An 18,582-nucleotide genomic window follows, 5' to 3' on the forward strand; every position below is an offset into this window, starting at 1 on the left:
TATTGACTTTTCCTCAAGGAACTTGTCCAAACTATTTTTAAACCCAGATATGCTAACCACTGTAACCACATCCTCTGGCAACGAGCTCCAGAACTTAACTATTCATTGAGTGAAAAACTATTTCTTCCTATTCATGTTAAAAATATTTCCATGTAACTTAACTGAGTGTCCCCTAGTCTTTGTATTTTTTGAAAGAGTAAAAAAATTGATTCACTTTTACCCACTCCACAACATCCAAGATTTTGCAGACCTCTATCATATCTCCCCTCAGCCATCTCTTTTCTAAGCTGAAGAGCCCTAACCTCTTTACGTTTCCTCATATGAGAGAAGTTCCATCCCCTTTATCTTTTTGGTCGCCCTTTTTTGAACCTTTTCTAATTCCGCAAAATCTTTTTTTAGTTACAGTGACCAGAACTGCACCAATACTAAAGGTGAGATTGCACCATGGAGTGACACAGAGGCATTATAATATTCTTCGTCTTATTTTTCATCCTTTTTCTAATAATTCCTAGCCTCCTGTTTGCTTTTTTGGCCGCCACCACACACTGGGCAGAACATTTCAGCACACTGTTTAAAATGATACCTAGATTTTTTTCCTGGCTGCTGACTCCTAAGGTGGACCATAGCATCAAGTAACTATGATTTGGATTATTCCTCTCAATGTGCATTACTTTGCATTTGTCCACATTATATTTCATCTGTCATTTGGATGCCTAATCATCCAGTTTCCTAAGTTCGTCTTGCAATTTTTCAAAGTCCGCATGCATTTTAACAACTTTGAATAGTTTTGTTTCATCTGCAAATTTAATCACCTCACTCGTCATTCTGATTTTCAGATCACTTTTAAATAGCACCAGTCCCAATACAGTAGTCAGTGATTTATTTACAAACTGTTGTATGGGCACCGCGATACTACATTTTAACTGCTTCAATGACTTCATACCACATATATTCAATGGAAAGGAAGAATTATTGATGAAGCTTATGATCATAACAATCTGAACCAATGCAAGCTCAGAAAAAGCACTCCAAATATTTCCTTCCTCAATAACAGGTGAAAATCTCCACTGAATCAAATGTTGGAGAGGCCATTAGAACACAAGCCAACTCTAAAGCAGGCCACTTTTTGCCACAACTTAGTAAAAGGACCACTTTATCTTTAAAAGTATTAGCAAATGTCGAGCTGTTATTTCCATCAACAACTCATCCTCTTTCTTAACATTTGTTCGAACCACAGAGAAAAGGCAGCCCAAATAGAACAAGCAAGAACAATCTCCTTATCGTAACAAGTCTTTTTAGCTGTCAATTGATAAACCTCTAATATATTTCTGCATTCATTCAGAGCTTGTATACACTGACTTTTTCTCCACTTCCTCTCCATTCTTCTCAACTCCCTTTTCTTAAACTTTAGTTCTGATGTGTACCAAATAGAATGTTGAGTTCTATGCATTGCAACTTATCTTAATGGAGTGAGAGTGACATGATCCAAAGTAGTTTCCAAGGAAGAGTACCATAACTGTACTGCACAATCCACATCCAATGATGAAATAGTTTTCAATTTTGGTAGCCACCTAGCCTCTAATTCATCTAAGGAGTGGTCACTTCCTAGTACTGTAAGACTACTGCTAGAGGTCCTAGCTGCCATTCTGAACCCCGGTGGCTCAGGGTAGGAGCAAAGTGGAACCACTCCTGCCTTGGTCCATTAGATACCAGGAAAACTTCTGTGTAAGACCTGCAGAGGAATCAGGGAGAGGGGGGGGGTGTTGGGTTATGGTGCTGAGGCAGGATACAGGTGGGGAGGCTTACCTTGAGAGGCCCACCTTAGAGGGTACTGCCAGGGAAGGGGGGACCTGACTGCGCAGAGAAGGAACTATAAGGGTTTTTTTAACCTTTGAGTAGCAGCCACAATATTGGCAGTCATGACAGCTGACAACTATCATGTTATAGCTGTCATTGCTGGCCACACCCAATCTTTCCCAAGAACCTGCCTCAACCCATGGAAAGTTTACTGCAAGGTAGCAGCATTTAAATAAATATACCCCAGAGTGTCTTCTAACTGTTGTTATACTATTGGGTAAATGTCCATGCTTAACCACAATGACCCAATAGTCGTCTAAGTGGTGGCAGGAGGTAATAATTGGTTCACACAAACTAGGAACATTCAAGAAAGCTTCTGAGACACATTACTATTGTTTTCTACCCACAGCTACTAACACTTTTAAAGATGTTCATCCTTTTAATTTTACTATAAAATGTATTATAGTGTGTTTCAGATTCATCAAGCAAGACATTTCATGAGAAAACAAAATCAATAAATCTAATTTATATCCCTATATACTTTCTTTATGAAATACAATCATAATATATTCCACTTCACTTAAAAAACATTCTTGTCTTAGGCCCTCTGTGAGATAATCTTTATTCAGACTTCCATGCTATTTACTTAAAAAAAATGTCCTAACAAGTTGATTTTATATTGGAATGTTCATCTCAGAACAACTAGAGCAATGTAAGGGAAAATAATTGTCAAGTCAATCTCTGGCTCACTCTTTATTGCAGAAATAAATTGAACTCTGCTCTAGCTTTTTGACACATAATTCTGATACTAATAGGTTCAAATCCATTTCTCTTTTTTCTACCTACTAACAGGAAGCTTTCTGTAATGGTATGTCAGAAATCTAGTAGTTACCAGCTAATGTTTCTCTTGAAATAAAAAGTCAATGCCTGTAACAGAATCAGTAGCTGCCACTGCTAGAATAATGAGCTACAGGGTACTGAGCTAGATCTAGTATGAAAATAAGAATCATCACTAGGGTTAGGCCAACCATAGACATTTCCAGCTCTAGTCTGCATGCTCAAACTATGACAATTGCATTTGGGGTCTAGTTATCAAGATGCAATACGAGTCAGGCTTAAGTACACGAATAATGCAGCTTGCAATCAGTCTTGCAAGGTGCGCTATTCCTACTGTCCAAGAGCAGCACAGTGCTTGCAGATTATATCTTAAAGGGGCTGATGCATTAAAAAGACAACGTTTTCACCTTCCCCCAAAAGACACCACCTCTCCCAAAATTCCCACCATCCTGTAGGCCTCCACGGGCTTACCTGGTGTCTATGGGATCCAGGGCAGGAACAATCCCCATTAACTCTTGTCCCTGCCAAAGTAGAGTTCAAAATGGCAGAACTGACCCCTAGCAGTACTACTACCACTAGGGATCAAGCTGCCTTATATAAAAGGCCAGCTCAACAGGCTTAACTGGGCAGGAGCCTCTCCTGCCAGGTTAAACTCTTTTGAATACCGATCCCTATGCTTATAAATTTAGGCCTGCAATTCATATGCCTAGATTTATAAGCCTAGTGCTGAAAATCAGTTCTAAGCTCCTAACTTTTTATCCACCACAAATTCTCCCCTGTTACCATGTACTTTTTATACTCCTAAATTTAAAAGTTTTATGAAATTTAGAGTTTAAATTTAGGCGCTCAGCCCTAGTAAATATTCACAAAGGCCAATTTAGGAACATAACTCTCAAGTCAGAAGCATAAATCTTTTTGCCCCACAACTTCCATGACTCATTCATCCCTACTTTACAAATATAATTACCAAGGACACCAGCCCAGACTTAGAACAATTATTTAAATTGCCCAGCTTCATGCACTCTTTTGCATTCACTCAGACTTTCCTTCCCACCCCTTCATCCACCGTCTATATATAGAACTTTTGAAACTCAAGGAGACTGCACTATTGGGGTAGTTGGGAACCAGTTCTCTCGTGAGGCCCCCATACACTAGCCCAGTCTTCATCACTATCCAAGGTGCTATCATTTCTCCTGCATGCACTGATCCTGTTCTGTAAGGGCATCTAGTCCAAGGTCATGGTCATATATCAATACACCCCTTGTTCTACATCTCCCCCAAATTTGTGTTAACATATTTTGTTAAGGTCCCAGTAGCAAGACAGACTCCACAACCTGAAAGTCTCTCATCTGTGATGATTAATCCTACTAGCTAGTAAGAGTCCTGCGATGTGATTACTGCTTCTCAGCACTGTCAGCAAAGACTGCAACTCATCTGGCAACTTTTTCAGCATAACTGCTTTTCTTCTGCTACCACTGTAGCCTTTCCTCACTCAAGTCGCCAATGCAGTTCTTCCTAAAGTGCTGGGAATGTCTCCAACAGTAGCCATAGAGGTTTCACCATTTAAGGTGCCTTAAATTTGACTGTTAACACGTGTTATATACAAATCAGATTGCTGAATTCCGTTTTAGAAGAACAACGCTGTTTGTGAGCCACATAAGTACATAAGTACATAAGTAGTGCCATACTGGGAAAGACCAAAGGTCCATCTAGCCCAGCATCCTGTCACCGACAGTGGCCAATCCAGGTCAAGGGCACCTGGCACGCTCCCCAACCGTAAAAACATTCCAGACAAGTTATACCTAAAAATGCGGAATTTTTCCAAGTCCATTTAATAGCGGTCTATGGACTTGTCCTTTAGGAATCTATCTAACCCCTTTTTAAACTCCGTCAAGCTAACCGCCCGTACCACGTTCTCCGGCAACGAATTCCAGAGTCTAATTACACGTTGGGTGAAGAAAAATTTTCTCCGATTCGTTTTAAATTTACCACACTGTAGCTTCAACTCATGCCCTCTAGTCCTAGTATTTTTGGATAGCGTGAACAGTCGCTTTACATCCACCCGATCCATTCCACTCATTATTTTATACACTTCTATCATATCTCCCCTCAGCCGTCTCTTCTCCAAGCTGAAAAGCCCTAGCCTTCTCAGCCTCTCTTCGTAGGAAAGTCGTCCCATCCCCACTATCATTTTCGTCGCTCTTCGCTGTACCTTTTCCAATTCTACTATATCTTTTTTGAGATACGGAGACCAGTACTGAACACAATACTCCAGGTGCGGTCGCACCATGGAGCGATACAACGGCATTATAACATCCGCACACCTGGACTCCATACCCTTCCTAATAACACCCAACATTCTATTCGCTTTCCTAGCCGCAGCAGCACACTGAGCAGAAGGTTTCAGCGTATCATCGACGACGACACCCAGATCCCTTTCTTGATCCGTAACTCCTAACGCGGAACCTTGCAAGACGTAGCTATAATTCGGGTTCCTCTTACCCACATGCATCACTTTGCACTTGTCAACATTGAACTTCATCTGCCACTTGCACGCCCATTCTCCCAGTCTCGCAAGGTCCTCCTGTAATCGTTCACATTCCTCCTGCGACTTGACGACCCTGAATAATTTTGTGTCATCGGCGAATTTAATTACCTCACTAGTTATTCCCATCTCTAGGTCATTTATAAATATATTAAAAAGCAACGGACCCAGCACAGACCCCTGCGGGACCCCACTAACTACCCTCCTCCACTGAGAATACTGGCCACGCAATCCTACTCTCTGCTTCCTATCTTTCAACCAGTTCTTAATCCATAATAATACCCTACCTCCGATTCCATGACTCTGCAATTTCTTCAGGAGTCTTTCGTGCGGCACTTTGTCAAACGCCTTCTGAAAATCCAGATATACAATATCAACCGGCTCCCCATTGTCCACATGTTTGCTTACCCCCTCAAAAAAATGCATTAGATTGGTGAGGCACGATTTCCCTTCACTAAATCCGTGCTGACTTTGTCTCATCAGTCCATGTTTTTGTATATGCTCTGCAATTTTATTCTTAATAATAGCCTCCACCATCTTGCCCGGCACCGACGTCAGACTCACCGGTCTATAATTTCCCGGATCTCCTCTGGAACCCTTCTTAAAAATCGGAGTAACATTGGCTACCCTCCGCAAGTTCATTTCTTAGTTCTATTAATACTCTGGGATGAATACCATCAGGTCCCGGTGATTTACTACTCTTCAGCTTGCTGAACTGACCCATTACATCCTCCAAGGTTACAGAGAATTTGTTTAGTTTCTCCGACTCCCCCGCTTCAAATATTCTTTCCGGCACCGGTGTCCCCCCCAAATCCTCCTCGGTGAAGACCGAAGCAAAGAATTCATTTAATTTCTCCGCTACGGCTTTGTCCTCCTTGATCGCCCCTTTAACACCATTTTCGTCCAGCGGCCCAACCGACTCTTTGGCCGGTTTCCTGCTTTTAATGTATTCCTGCATCCAGGAAGTGGTATTGATGCATCCCCCCCAAACACACACACATACACTTAACGTCATATAAGAATTTTTAATGGTGATGTTTGTAAGAAAGTATTTTCAAAAGATACTAAAATGCTTACTTTCTAAGACTTTAACAAATCTAGAGCATCTTTTATTAAGGTGCACTCACATTTTCAGCGCACTAAAATTGTGGGTGTGCTAAACATTAGAGATGCCCATAGGAATGCATTGGCATCTCTAACGTTTAGCGCGCCAAAAACGTGAGCGTGCCTTAGTAAAAGATCCCCCCCTACTGATGTCTAAAACACCTTAATTGCCAACATATATTTATTTGGCATTGTATAGTATCATTATATGTAGAAACTAATTAAAAATCAAAGAACTGGTCATGTGGAGGGGCATAATCGAAAGGGGCGCCCAAGTTTTCCTGAGGATGTCCTCGCAGGATGTCCCGGCGAAGGGGCAGGGAAACCCGTATTATCGAAAGATGGGCGTCCATCTTTCATTTCGATAATACGGTCGGGGATGCCCAAATCTCAAAATTTAGGTCGACCTTAGAGATGGTCGTCCTTAAAGATGGTCGTCCCCGATTTTCGGCCATAATGGAAACCGAGGACGCCCATCTCAGAAACAACCAAATCCAAGCCATTTGGTCGTGGGAGGAGCCAGCATTTGTAGTGCACTGGTCCCCCTCAGATGCCAAGACACCAACCGGGCACCCTAGGGGGAACTGCAGTGGACTTCACAAATTGCTCCCAGGTGCATAGCTCCCTTACCTTATGTGCTGAGCCCCCAACCCCCCACCCCAAAACCCACTCCCCACAACTGTACACCATTACCATAGCCTTAAGGGGTGAAGGGGGGCACCTACACATGGGTACAGTGGGTTTGTGGTGGGTTTTGAAGGGCTCACATTTACCACCACAAGGGTAACAGGTAGGGGGGGTGGGCCTGGGTCCGCCTGCCTGAAGTGCACTGCAGCCACTAAAACTGCTCCAGGGACCTGCATACTGCTGTCATGGAGCTGGGTATGATACTTGAGGCTGGCATAGAGGGTGGAAAAAATATTTTTAAAAATATTTTTTGAGGGTGTGAGGGGGTTAGTGACCACTGGGGGAGTAAGGGGAGATCATCCCCGATTCCCTCCGGTGGTCATTTACGGCACATTTTTGTGGCTTGGTCGTAAGAAAAAAAGGACCAGGTAAAGTCGTCCAAGTGTTCGTCGGGGACACCCTTCTTTTTTCCATTATCGGTCGAGGACGCCCATGTGTTAGGCACGCCCCAGTCCCTCCTTCGCTACACCTCCAACACGCTCCCGTGAACTTTGATCATCCCCGCTACGGAAAGCAGTTGAGGACGCCCAAAATCGGCTTTCCATTATGCCAATTTGGGCGACCCTGTGAGAAGGACGCCCATCTTGCGATTTGTGTCGAAAGATGGACGTCCTTCTCTTTCGAAAATAAGCCCGATAGTAAGTTACAGCAATTCTCATTTTATTTAATGCAACTCAAATGACTAATACAACCTTTGTCTGTTTTCAAGCCCTAAATAAGGTTTCAGCCTAGATTACATTCATGCAGGTCTCATTTTAACGGAAATTGGAAGAGATGAAAAAAGATTATAGGAAGAAACATTATAAAAACAGACCTCACAGGTTAAAGTTAATAGAAAAAACATTTTTTTCCTGTACACAACAGTGACAGCAAATATCCTGTAGGTTTTACTTACACTATATCTTCCCATCCAATCTTTTTGCTTCCTTGAAACCGATTCCCATTCATTTCATGATTGCATAATTGATTATAGTTAACCAAGGTATAGTGCAAAAAAAACACCTGATAAAGCATCAGGAAGTAATTTTCATTATTTTTGATTATAAAAAGGATGGGATGCTGGGGATATACAGATATGACCTTCTCCCTCGCCATGAAACAGTAGCAGCATCAAACAAGAACAAATATTTTCTTTTCATATATAATGAAGTGTTTTCTATTAGATGAAATTGACTGCATAATTAAATTAATTCCTGGAAATACAGTCACAATGAAAATGTAACATTAAGGATAGATGAGACATTTCTTATTGTGTCTTTTTATGATCAATTGATGTATGGTAACTAACTCAAAGCAGTGATTATATATTGTATAAATTCTCCAGAAAAACTGTCAGTCAAATCCAGACAGTAAGCTCAGGTAATTCAGGTTTGCTTATATACACATAAATCCTAACTCAAACAGATTTTTAAGTTTGAGCTTTGTGTAAATGCTGTGTGGCCTGAGATTTCTGCCTAATAATCCCTTTCAAAATAAAACAAGAAATTATTTTTAAGTAACACATAAAAATCTTATCTAGATTTAACAGTGATCAAAACTCAAGTCAATTAGGGGCCCTTCTATGAAGGCGCCGTAAATGTCATGTGTGCCAAAACAGCAGTACTGCCAGAAGATCCCAGGTGTCTGGCGGTAGTTCTGATTTTGGTGTGCACCGTTTCCGCAGTAGCAAATAATTTTTTATTGCGGGGAGGGAGGGGGGAGGCATTCCTGATAATAATAAACAGCACAGCAATTTGGAGTGCATTGCCCGATGACCAGCAGGTTAGTGTGTGAGCCCTTACCTCCTTCTAAGTAGGAGACGGTAAGGGATCACGCGGTAAATAGCCAGGTGCTAACTTTGAACTTAGCAACTAGCCATTATTGCCATAAATGTAATATTGGCTTTTTTACAGCCACGCTAACAAATGACCAGATCGCACAGGAAAACCACACACTACACCTACCACCGGCCACCTTTTAGTGCACCTTTGTAAAAGGGCCTCTTAGAAATTGTTATTCAAAAGTATTTTTCATTAAAGCAATAATAAAAACATTGTGCTGTTCGTATTGAAACTTACCTGGGATTCCTTAACATTTTCAACGGTGAAGTTGAACCAAACTCGAAATCGTGGGTTGCAAGTATCAGGTCTGATGAACAAATCATATTCAAACTCAGTGATGTAGTCCACACGACCGAGGTTACCTATCGTAAGAGAATCAGTCAATATAACTACCTGGTTAGACCTAAAATAACAGATATCAGAACATTTGTTATAACTAATCATACAAGTAATGGGCTTAGGTGTTTGTTTTTGGTTTATTTTATTTATTTATATATTTTTTTGCAATTTTAACAAGTACAATACCAAACTGAACAACATCTTCAACAACCCACTGTTCTTTCATACTCCATCAAAAATACAGGAAAGAAAAGTAAATAAAGAGAAAGAGAGAGAAAAAAAAGAAAAAGAAAAGTGAAAGAGAAAAATCTCCAACCAGGCCAATAAACCCCTCAACCCTCCTCCCCACTTCACTTGCAGTCAACCACATATATAGGTTCATGGAAGACTTGAAATACAGCCATTTTACCATTACGTAAAGCCATAACTTTATATAAGTGGTAGTACTGATTAAGGGGCCCATTTACTAAGCCGCGTAAGCACCTACATGTGCCCAATATGTGCCAGTTCTGAGTTACTGCCCAGCTATGGTATGGCCCTTGCAGTAATTCGCATCTGAAAATTTTTTTTATTTTCTGGCGTGCGTCAGCTATGTGAGTCAGGTGGCATTTGACACATGTAGGTCAATACCACCTGGTTACCGCGTGAGACTTTACTAGGTCAATGGCTGGCAGTAAAGTCTCAGACCCAAAATAGACGCATGGCAATTTTCATTTTGCCGCACGTCCATTTTCGGCAAAAATTTTTAGAAGGCCTTTTTTACAGGTGTGCTGAAAAATTATTTTGCTCGCGCCCATAACTCGCACCTACACTACTTCAAGCCATTTCTCAGAGCACCTTAGTAAATGTCTTCTTAAAGATATTCAATTTAGGAATCAGTGCTTGCTTCCAACCTACTACATTAACCAGCCAAGTAGCTGCCATCCCCAAAACATAACACCTTATCCTGTGGATCATCTCTATCTTCTAAATGAAGATTAATATTACCAAATTACACCAGAGAATCAAAACGCATAGATTGCTGCGATAAAAATTCTCTGAATGGCTGTTGTACCTTTTTCCAACTACCAGGGAGTCGATATACCAGGATAAAGCCTGCAAAGATGGGTCCAATAATTTAAGTGACCTCACTTCCAGACCATGAATTATAAGAGGCTTCTCTAAAACAACATCAAAAATCTATATAAATAAATCCCACCTCGAACGTTCTGAAGCTCACTCCAAGGCAGAGAAACACTAAAATCCTGTAGTCTTCGTAGGCTAGGCTATCAGGACCAGTCACCCTCACTCATAGACACGCCCTCAGCCACACCCCATCTGTACATAAAATGCTACCTCAACGTTCTGAAGACAACCTGCTGAAGCCATCTGCAAAATCCCTAAAGAGTTTGTTAGTTCATGGTGGTGAAGCCATCCAACTCACCATGTCTCTCTGCCCCGCCCTCGCATCAAACGTCATGACGTCGAGGGCGGAACACAGAGAGTAAGGGGATCCATATACGCACCCCTACCAACCGGCAACCCCCTCCAACAAACAACGACCCAGGCAGGGGGAGGAGTAGGGACCTACTCCTCCCCCTGCCTAGGAATCGCTACAGACTGCTGCAAACCACATGCGCACAAAAGCCACCCGCAAACCCCCCCCCCCACACACACACACACACAAACAGCCTCAACAGTGCACCTCTAAGTGCCCCCCCTGCCTCATCGCCACAACAACCCGTGCTAGGGCGCATCAAAAAGCCCCTACCACCCTTCCCTCCTCGCCGCATCACCCAACCCCTCCCCTGCCGCTTCACCAAGCCCCTCCCCCCCATTGACCGCCTCGCCACCCGCGACCGCTAATACGAACTCTGTCCGGCGGCTGCTGCTTCTCCTATTCAGCAGCAGCAGCCCTTACATAAAGAAAACAACAACAAAAAAATTCTCCTAAAACGCACCTCCGTTGAGAACCATCTCACATTGGCTGACGTCTCTGCAGACCCTCCTCCTCTCCCCTCGTCAGTGCCCCTGCAGGAAGACCCCAGAGAAACGTCGCGACATCAGAGGGGAGAGGAGGAGCGCATGCAGAGACGTCAGCCAACGGAGGTGCGTTTTAGGAGGATTTTTTGTTGTTGTTGTTTTCTTTATGTACGAGCTGCTGCTGCTGAATAGGAGAAGCAGCAGCCGCCGGACAGAGTTTGTATTAGCGGTTGCGGGTGGTGAGGGGGTCGATGAGGGTGGGGGAGGGGCTTGGTGATGCGTCGTGGTGGGGGGGGGGTCGGGTGATGCGCAAAGGGGGGGGGCAAGGGGATTTCTTTGGGTGCTGCGCCGGGGGGGGGGGTCTCCTCAGACATGGGTGGCTGCACAGGAGAGGAGGGTCGCTGGACATGGCTGGCTGCAGGGAGGACAGGGGAGAGAGGAGGGACGCTGCACATGCGTGCCTGCAGGGGGAGAGGAGGGATGGTGAGGAGGGGGTCCTGAGACCACATGGGTGGCTGCAGGGGGAGCAGGGGAGAAAGGAAGGACGCAGCAGGGGGAGAAGAGGGTTGATGGACATGGGTGGCTGCAGGGGGGACAGGGGGAGGGGGGACAGGGGAGAGAGGAGGGATGCTGCACATGCGTGCTTGCAGGGGGAGAGGAGGGATGGTGAGGAGGGGGTCCTGAGACCACATGGGTGGCTGCAGGGGGAGCACGGGAGACTGGAAGGACACAGCAGGGGGAGAGGAGGGTTGATGGGCATGGGTGGCTGCAGGGGGATGCTCGACATGGGTGGCTGCAGGGGGGACAGGGGGAGAGGAGGGTCGCTGCACATGGCTGGCTGCAAGGGGAGGGAGGGGGTGAGGGGGTTCCTCACACCACACACTCAGTCACTCACTCTCTGTCTCTCACATACACTCTCACTGTCTTTGCCCCTCTCTCTCACACAGTGTCACACAGAAAAACAAACACTGTCTCTCACACAGTATCTCTCTCACACAAACACATACACTCTGTCTCTCTCTCACATTCTCTCTCTGACACACACGCTCCATCTCTCACACACACTCTTTCTGAAACATACACTTTGAGGAAAACCTTGCTAGCGCCCGTTTCATTTCTAACAGAAACGGGCCTTTTTTTACTAGTATCTTTATAAATCAGAGCTAAGCCTCCACTTATTTTACCTAATCTTGGACATGTTTCTCTTTTGACAATGAGCCCCATAGGCTATGAGGGTCAGAGAAACTCAGAGGGAGCATGAGCTGTGTGGGGGAAGTTTGCTGGCATGACATGACTGATCTGGGAGAGAGGAAGAAGAGCAGGCAGACAGGACACAAGCTACAGACAGGAGCTGAAAGAGATAGAAAGTAGCTGTGTGGGACTGAGAAAAAAAAGAGTGAGTGAGGGCAAGGGGTGGGGGTGTGAGGAGGTATATAGAACACTGTCCCTCACCCTCAAGGATAGTCCCTCAGATAGCCTGAGCCACCTTAAACCCCTAGTCTCGCCCAGTGAGGTAGTGAGAGGGAAGGTTGGAGGGAGGGTCAGACACCAGAAAGTATAAAAGGTGGGGCCAGACTGGGGTTAAGGAAGCCCAGAGAAGGAAGAACTGAAGCCTCAGAATTTGCCTGTACAACATATGTCTAGTGACCGTGACCAGGCTGAGGTAAGCCTACTTGTTGTTGGATCTGAGATTTATAAACCTTTCTCTGAGGTCTGGTGGGAGCCAGACATGGAAACTCATACAGAGCCATTGACTAAGTGGTAAGGGCCCTTGCTCTACCCGGGTGGTAACTATGCAGCACATGCCAATGTGGCAACACTGCCAATTACCGCCGGGAACACCTACGCAGTAGAAAATAGAAAAATATTTTCTACCACAAGATTTGGTGCATGCCAAACTCGGAATTACCACTGGGTGCACACGCTACCCTGGAAGTAGTGCTGATTTGGCGGGCTCTATCCGCAGTTTTGTATAAGGGCTCCTAAATTAGGCATGTATCCCCATTATTCAATAACTACCCTTATACATTTTAGGAATGTCCCCACTCTGCCCGTGACCCTTCCATTTCCATGGCCCCTTTTTGAATTTACACGTAAAATTCAGGCAAAAATGTACATGTGTATATTAGAATTAAATCTAATTAGTGCCAATAATTTCTTGTTAGCAAGCCAATTATTGGCAATATTTAGCTCATTATCCAATTAAACTGCGCAAATTGGGCACGCATCCAAATTTGCACGCACTAATTTTAATGATTTTTAGAGAATTTGAGGGTAACTGCTTTAATGGATGATGTCACCTCTAATTATAGATGTTAAATCTAGCTACTAGGTGTCAACCGTAAGCAATGATGGTGGCTCCCTTGTCTGGGTCATACCCCCTTTGTTGGGCAGCAGCACCATAGTGGTGTGTCACACTGCATGGGAAAAGGCAACGGCAAACCACTCTTGTATCATGCCAAGTATACCACGTGGGAGGAGGTCGCTCATTGAGTGGTTGTCAGGAATCAATTCAACTCAACGGTGCATCTGTGTTTTTGAACTAATGCACAGTATACCGAGGATACATTACGGTATGGGCCAGGTTCTATAAATGGCATTGAAAATTTGGCACCAATAAAATTCAGCACTAAGTACTATTCTATAAAGGGCACTTCCAGATGAGCACTCTTTATAAAATAGTGTTGGGCACCAAATTGAACATTCAAATTTGGGCACGATGACTTACTCCAGCTGAAACCTGGTGTAAATCATGGCGTGCAAATTAGGTACAGATCATTGCTATTCTGTAACACTACACGCATCTTTTCTGAATGCCTCTGACCCGCCTATATCCCTCCCATGGTTACGCCCATTTTAAATTGCATGCAATCTAATTTAGGTGCCCACTGTTACAGAATAGTGCATAGCCAGATCAGTGCCCAGTTCATAAATAGTGTCAATTAAGTGTTTGTGAGCTCCAACAATTAAATCATTGGAGTCCACTAACTAATTATCTTGGGTACCGATCTGGGATCTGCACCTAATTTTGGGCAACCATTACAGAATCTGGGTTTTAGATTTTAACTGAAGGCAAGAGAACTTCATTAATATCTACTGGGAAGAAAATATTTATATACTGCATTTGTAAACATAAGCTTAAAAAACAGTTCCGTAAGGGAATTTGAAGTATGTATAAATAGTCTAGCCTCTGATTTTGAGAAAAATACAAGAGATTAGGGGGCCCTTTTACAAAGGCGTGCTGAAAAATGGCCTGCGGTACGGTGGACGCATGTTTTGGGCGCGCACAGAGTCATTTTTCAGCATACCTGTAAAAAATGCCTTTTTTAAATTTTTGCCGAAAATTGCCGCGCGTCCATTTTGGGTCTCAGAACCTAGCGGTAATGGTCTACGAGCGTAAAATGCCGATTACCACCCGCACACCAGAAAATAAAAATATTTTCTAGCGTATGTAGCGGACGCGCGTCAAAAATGAAATTACCACAAGGGCCATGTGGTAGCCGGGTGGTAACTCAAAACTGACATGCGTTGGGCGCGTGTAGGCGCCTACGCGGCTTAGTAAAAATACCAGGAGAATGGTGCCTAAATTTTTCTATATATATTATTTGTAAAAATGTAAAATAAATTTTAATATTAACTTATTATTTAATCTCATACAGTACCATATTCTACACCAGTATTTACAGAACAAGCAACTAGTGTTACAAATGGAGACACAAGAAAACCAGGGCGCAACTCATTCTCAAAAGGTTTATAGTCTTTGAGACAAACTAGGATGGATAACAGAGCGGGTGGCACACTGGTTTGAGAGTATAGAGCCAAGATTTAAAAAAAAAGAAAGAAGATAAGGGAGGGAGATTTTACAGGATGCAATGAAAAACAGTCTTTAAACAAAGCAGGTGTAGCAGCAGATGAAGATGGGGAGAGATTTTCCCCTCATGTCTTCTAACCTTGATATCAAAACTAGATTTGATTTAAGTGTTCTGAATTAGTTTACTGTATTGGTTCGTGTTTATACTAGTTCTTAAAAAAAATATGTTTGATCAGATGTGGTTTCCTGTTTTTAGCACTGAGGGTTTTATTTCCCCAAATAAACACAGAGTGGTGCAATCAGAAAGGCTTGGTTGAAGAAAACATTAGAGTTCATACACAGAACACACAATGGGCTTTTTTGTTCTAAATCAGTCTTGCTAGCATGATGGATAATGAACAGGCAGGTGCAAAAGTTTCCACATCCTAATTATTGCCAGATGGTATAAACCTTGCTTCTTTCACAACCCATCACCTTTTGTGAAGCTGCATTTCTGCTACCGCTTTTCTTCCCTTTTACTTTTACATCTGAACAAGCTTATTAAAATTGAAAAAAAAAACAAGTTTCAAAATGGAAAAGTCCCACCCTCTAGCTATATGTCATATAAGTTTATTTGATATACCAAAAATCAAAACATTCGTCTAAGTTATTTACAAAAATAAAATAAGGGAGGGGAGAGACATATGGGATCAGAGGTGACAAACTATGGCAGGGGAAGATGAAAGGGAAGATTACAATATTACAGTAAGGACAACCACAGAAAAGGTCAGAAGGCAAGACTGAATGCTTAACGCTGAGGGGTCCTTTTACAAAGGTGCGCTGAAAAATGGCCTGCGGTAGTGTAGGCACGTGTTTTGGGCGCACGCAGATCCATTTATCAGCGCACCTGCAAAAAATGCTTTTTTTATTTTTGCCGAAAATGGACATGTGGCAAAATAAAAATTGGTGCACATCCATTTTGGATCTGAGACCTTACCGCCAGCCATTGACTTAGCAATAAGATCTCACATCAATCAGCAAAAGAGGGATAGGCTAAGAAAAGGGAAGAGCCATCAATTATATCTGCAGGAAAGTCTGCGAGAAAAAGTAGAATTTGAGCGAGGGGCCATTTTACAGAGTGGCGGTAAGCGCAAAGCGGGCTTACCACTCGCTATTCCGGGACTATCACTGTTAGTGCGGCGGTAAACCCGGCGGTAATCGGTTACCGCCAAGTTGCCATGGGAGCCCTTTCTGCCACCTCAATGGATGGTGGTAACAGATCCCCACAGCATGGCCATGTGATAAGAGTTTTCTAACCGCATGCCATTTTGTTTTGGGGGGTTTTACCCACTGCGGTAAAAAGGGCCCTGGCACGTGGGGAAAATGGCCCCCACCATTACCACAGGGCCCTTTTTCCCACAGCTTGGTAAAAGGACCCCTAAGTGAGGTCTTGGTTCTAAAGGTAGGGGCTAATACAATGTAACTAGAATGTCTAGTGAGATCAAGATGGACCTGGCAGTGAAAAAGGGCAGATTGAGTTTGTTTGATCAAAGTGTTCTCTATGGGGAATAGAGGGTGCGTAGCCTAGGAAAAAATAAAGGTGAATGAAAGGTTAAGAACCTGGCTAGTAACTGCTAGGATTTTAAAAGGCATTCTGTACATCACCAATATTTGGAAAGAAAGAATGGGGAGGCATCACTGAATTTTCTGTGGAGGGGTAACCTAGTGGTTAGTGCAGCGGACTCTGATCCTGGGGAAATGGGTTCGATTCCCACTGCAGCTCCTTGTGACTCTGGGCAAGTCATTAATCCTCCATTGTCCCAGGTACAAACAAGTACCTGTATATAATATGTAAACTGCTTTGAATGTAGTTGGAAAAACCACAGAAAGGCAGTATATAAGTCCCATTCCCTTTCCCCTTTCCCTCCTTAATCTGTCATTAATGGCCTTACAACGTAGCCATTAACCACAACCTGCCTGTTTGACTGTATTCTAACATTCTGCTAATTACACCTGTGCGACAGATAACTTGAGTTGTACCTTTTGTAACGCTCATTGATCCCAGCTAGGTAGTTGTAAGAGGAAGCCAGGCATCAGTTTGGTGACATCATCATAAGGGGACCATAAACGAATGCCAACTCATTAGGTGTCGTTTCCACACCCCTTCATGCACAACATTGTGTGCATTAGCTGTTTGTTGGTCAGAGTTTTAGGGTTTTAGTTATTTTGAGTTGTTCTGTATTTGGTAAATTCAACTTTATGCACTTGAAGGGCCAGGTATTACAGTAATATTATTGTGAGAATGTATTGGTTTACAATTTATTTGCTGAGGTTTTGGTTACTTTGGGGGAAGAGTGTGTGGAACATAAGACAGAACACAACATACCTATTCTTTTATCTTCTTATAGGCGAAAAAGAGTAAACTCTAGTTATAATTTTAACAGGCATAATTTAATTGATTGCTCTATATACAGAATGAGATTCCGAGGTTTAATACATGGAGAAATCAAAACAGTGCTTGTTCCAACAGGCTATCAATTTCTAAAAGTCAAAATTGTACTACTGTTTCCTGCAAGGATTCACAGACTGTGTCATTCCATTAATTCTAGACCTGTGGTAAATAAAACCTATATAATAAATGGCCTACTGGAATAGTTTCAGCCTGTTTTTCATTCTTACGGAAACTTGGTTACCGTTAAAAGATGATCCGATATTTAATGACCTTTGCCCTGTTGGTTACAAAATAGTTCATTTGCCCCACCTCTCTAGAAGGAGCGGAGGTTTAGCTATTATTTATAAAAGCCTTTTTTCAAGTAAAAATTTTAGAATTGTCCTGTGTGAACATTGAAGATTTAGGGGTCTTTTTACTAAGGTGCGCTGAAAAATCTCTTGCGGTAGTGTAGGCGCGGGGTTTGGGCGCATGCCAATCCATTTTTCAGCATGCCTGTAGAAAAAGGCTTTTTAAAATTTTTGCCAAAAATGGATGTGCGGCAAAATGAAAATTGCCGCGTATCCATTTTGGGTCTGGGACCTTACCACCAGCCGTTGACCTAGCGGTAAAGTCTCACGCAGTAATCGGGCAGTAATGACCTACGCATGCCAAATGCCACTTGGCGCATATAGCTGATGGGTGCCAGAAAATGAAAAATATTTGGGGGGCTTGCGTAGTGGACACGCGCCAAAAATTAGATTACCGCAATGGCCACGCGGTAGCCATGCGGTAACTCCATTTTGGCACGCATTGGGCGCACGTAGTCGCTTAAGCGGCTTAGTAAAAGGGCCCCTAACTCTCTAATTCTTTATGTTACATTTTATTTTATTGCCCACCAGGAAAGTGGAGTGGAGGAGTGGCCTAGTGGTTAGAGCACCAGTCTTGCAATCCAGAGGTGGCCAGTTCAAATCCCACTGCTGCTCCTTGTGATCTTGGGCAAGTCACTTAACTCTCCATTGCCACAGGTACAAACTTAGATTGTGAGCCCTCCTGGGACAGAGAAATATCCAGAATACCTGAATGTAACTCACCTTGAGCTACTACTGAAAAAGGTATGAGCATAAAATAAATAAAGTGATCTTCCACTAGGGAAAGTTTTAAAAATTTTATTTCAAGAAATATTTTACATTTTGATTTTGTTAATTGGAGATGTTAATCTTTATCTAGATAATGTTGTTGATCATAACATGGCTGATTTTTTTAAGATTTT

At 43.0% G+C, this 18,582-nt stretch overlaps 1 protein-coding gene across 1 annotated transcript in view; it reads right to left on the bottom strand.

Annotated features, from left to right (window-relative positions):
* AGBL4 (ATP/GTP binding protein like 4) overlaps window positions 1–18,582 on the bottom strand; it is a 2,274,308-nt gene that overhangs the window by 2,150,021 nt on the left and 105,705 nt on the right. The window contains exon 3 of the mRNA XM_030206027.1: window positions 9,028–9,152. Within this exon, the coding sequence (XP_030061887.1) occupies window positions 9,028–9,152 (125 nt within the window). The remainder of the gene's footprint in view (window positions 1–9,027; window positions 9,153–18,582) is intronic.

This window comes from Microcaecilia unicolor, chromosome 6, assembly GCF_901765095.1.
Source record: "Microcaecilia unicolor chromosome 6, aMicUni1.1, whole genome shotgun sequence".
Classification (NCBI taxonomy): Eukaryota; Metazoa; Chordata; class Amphibia; order Gymnophiona; family Siphonopidae; genus Microcaecilia; species Microcaecilia unicolor.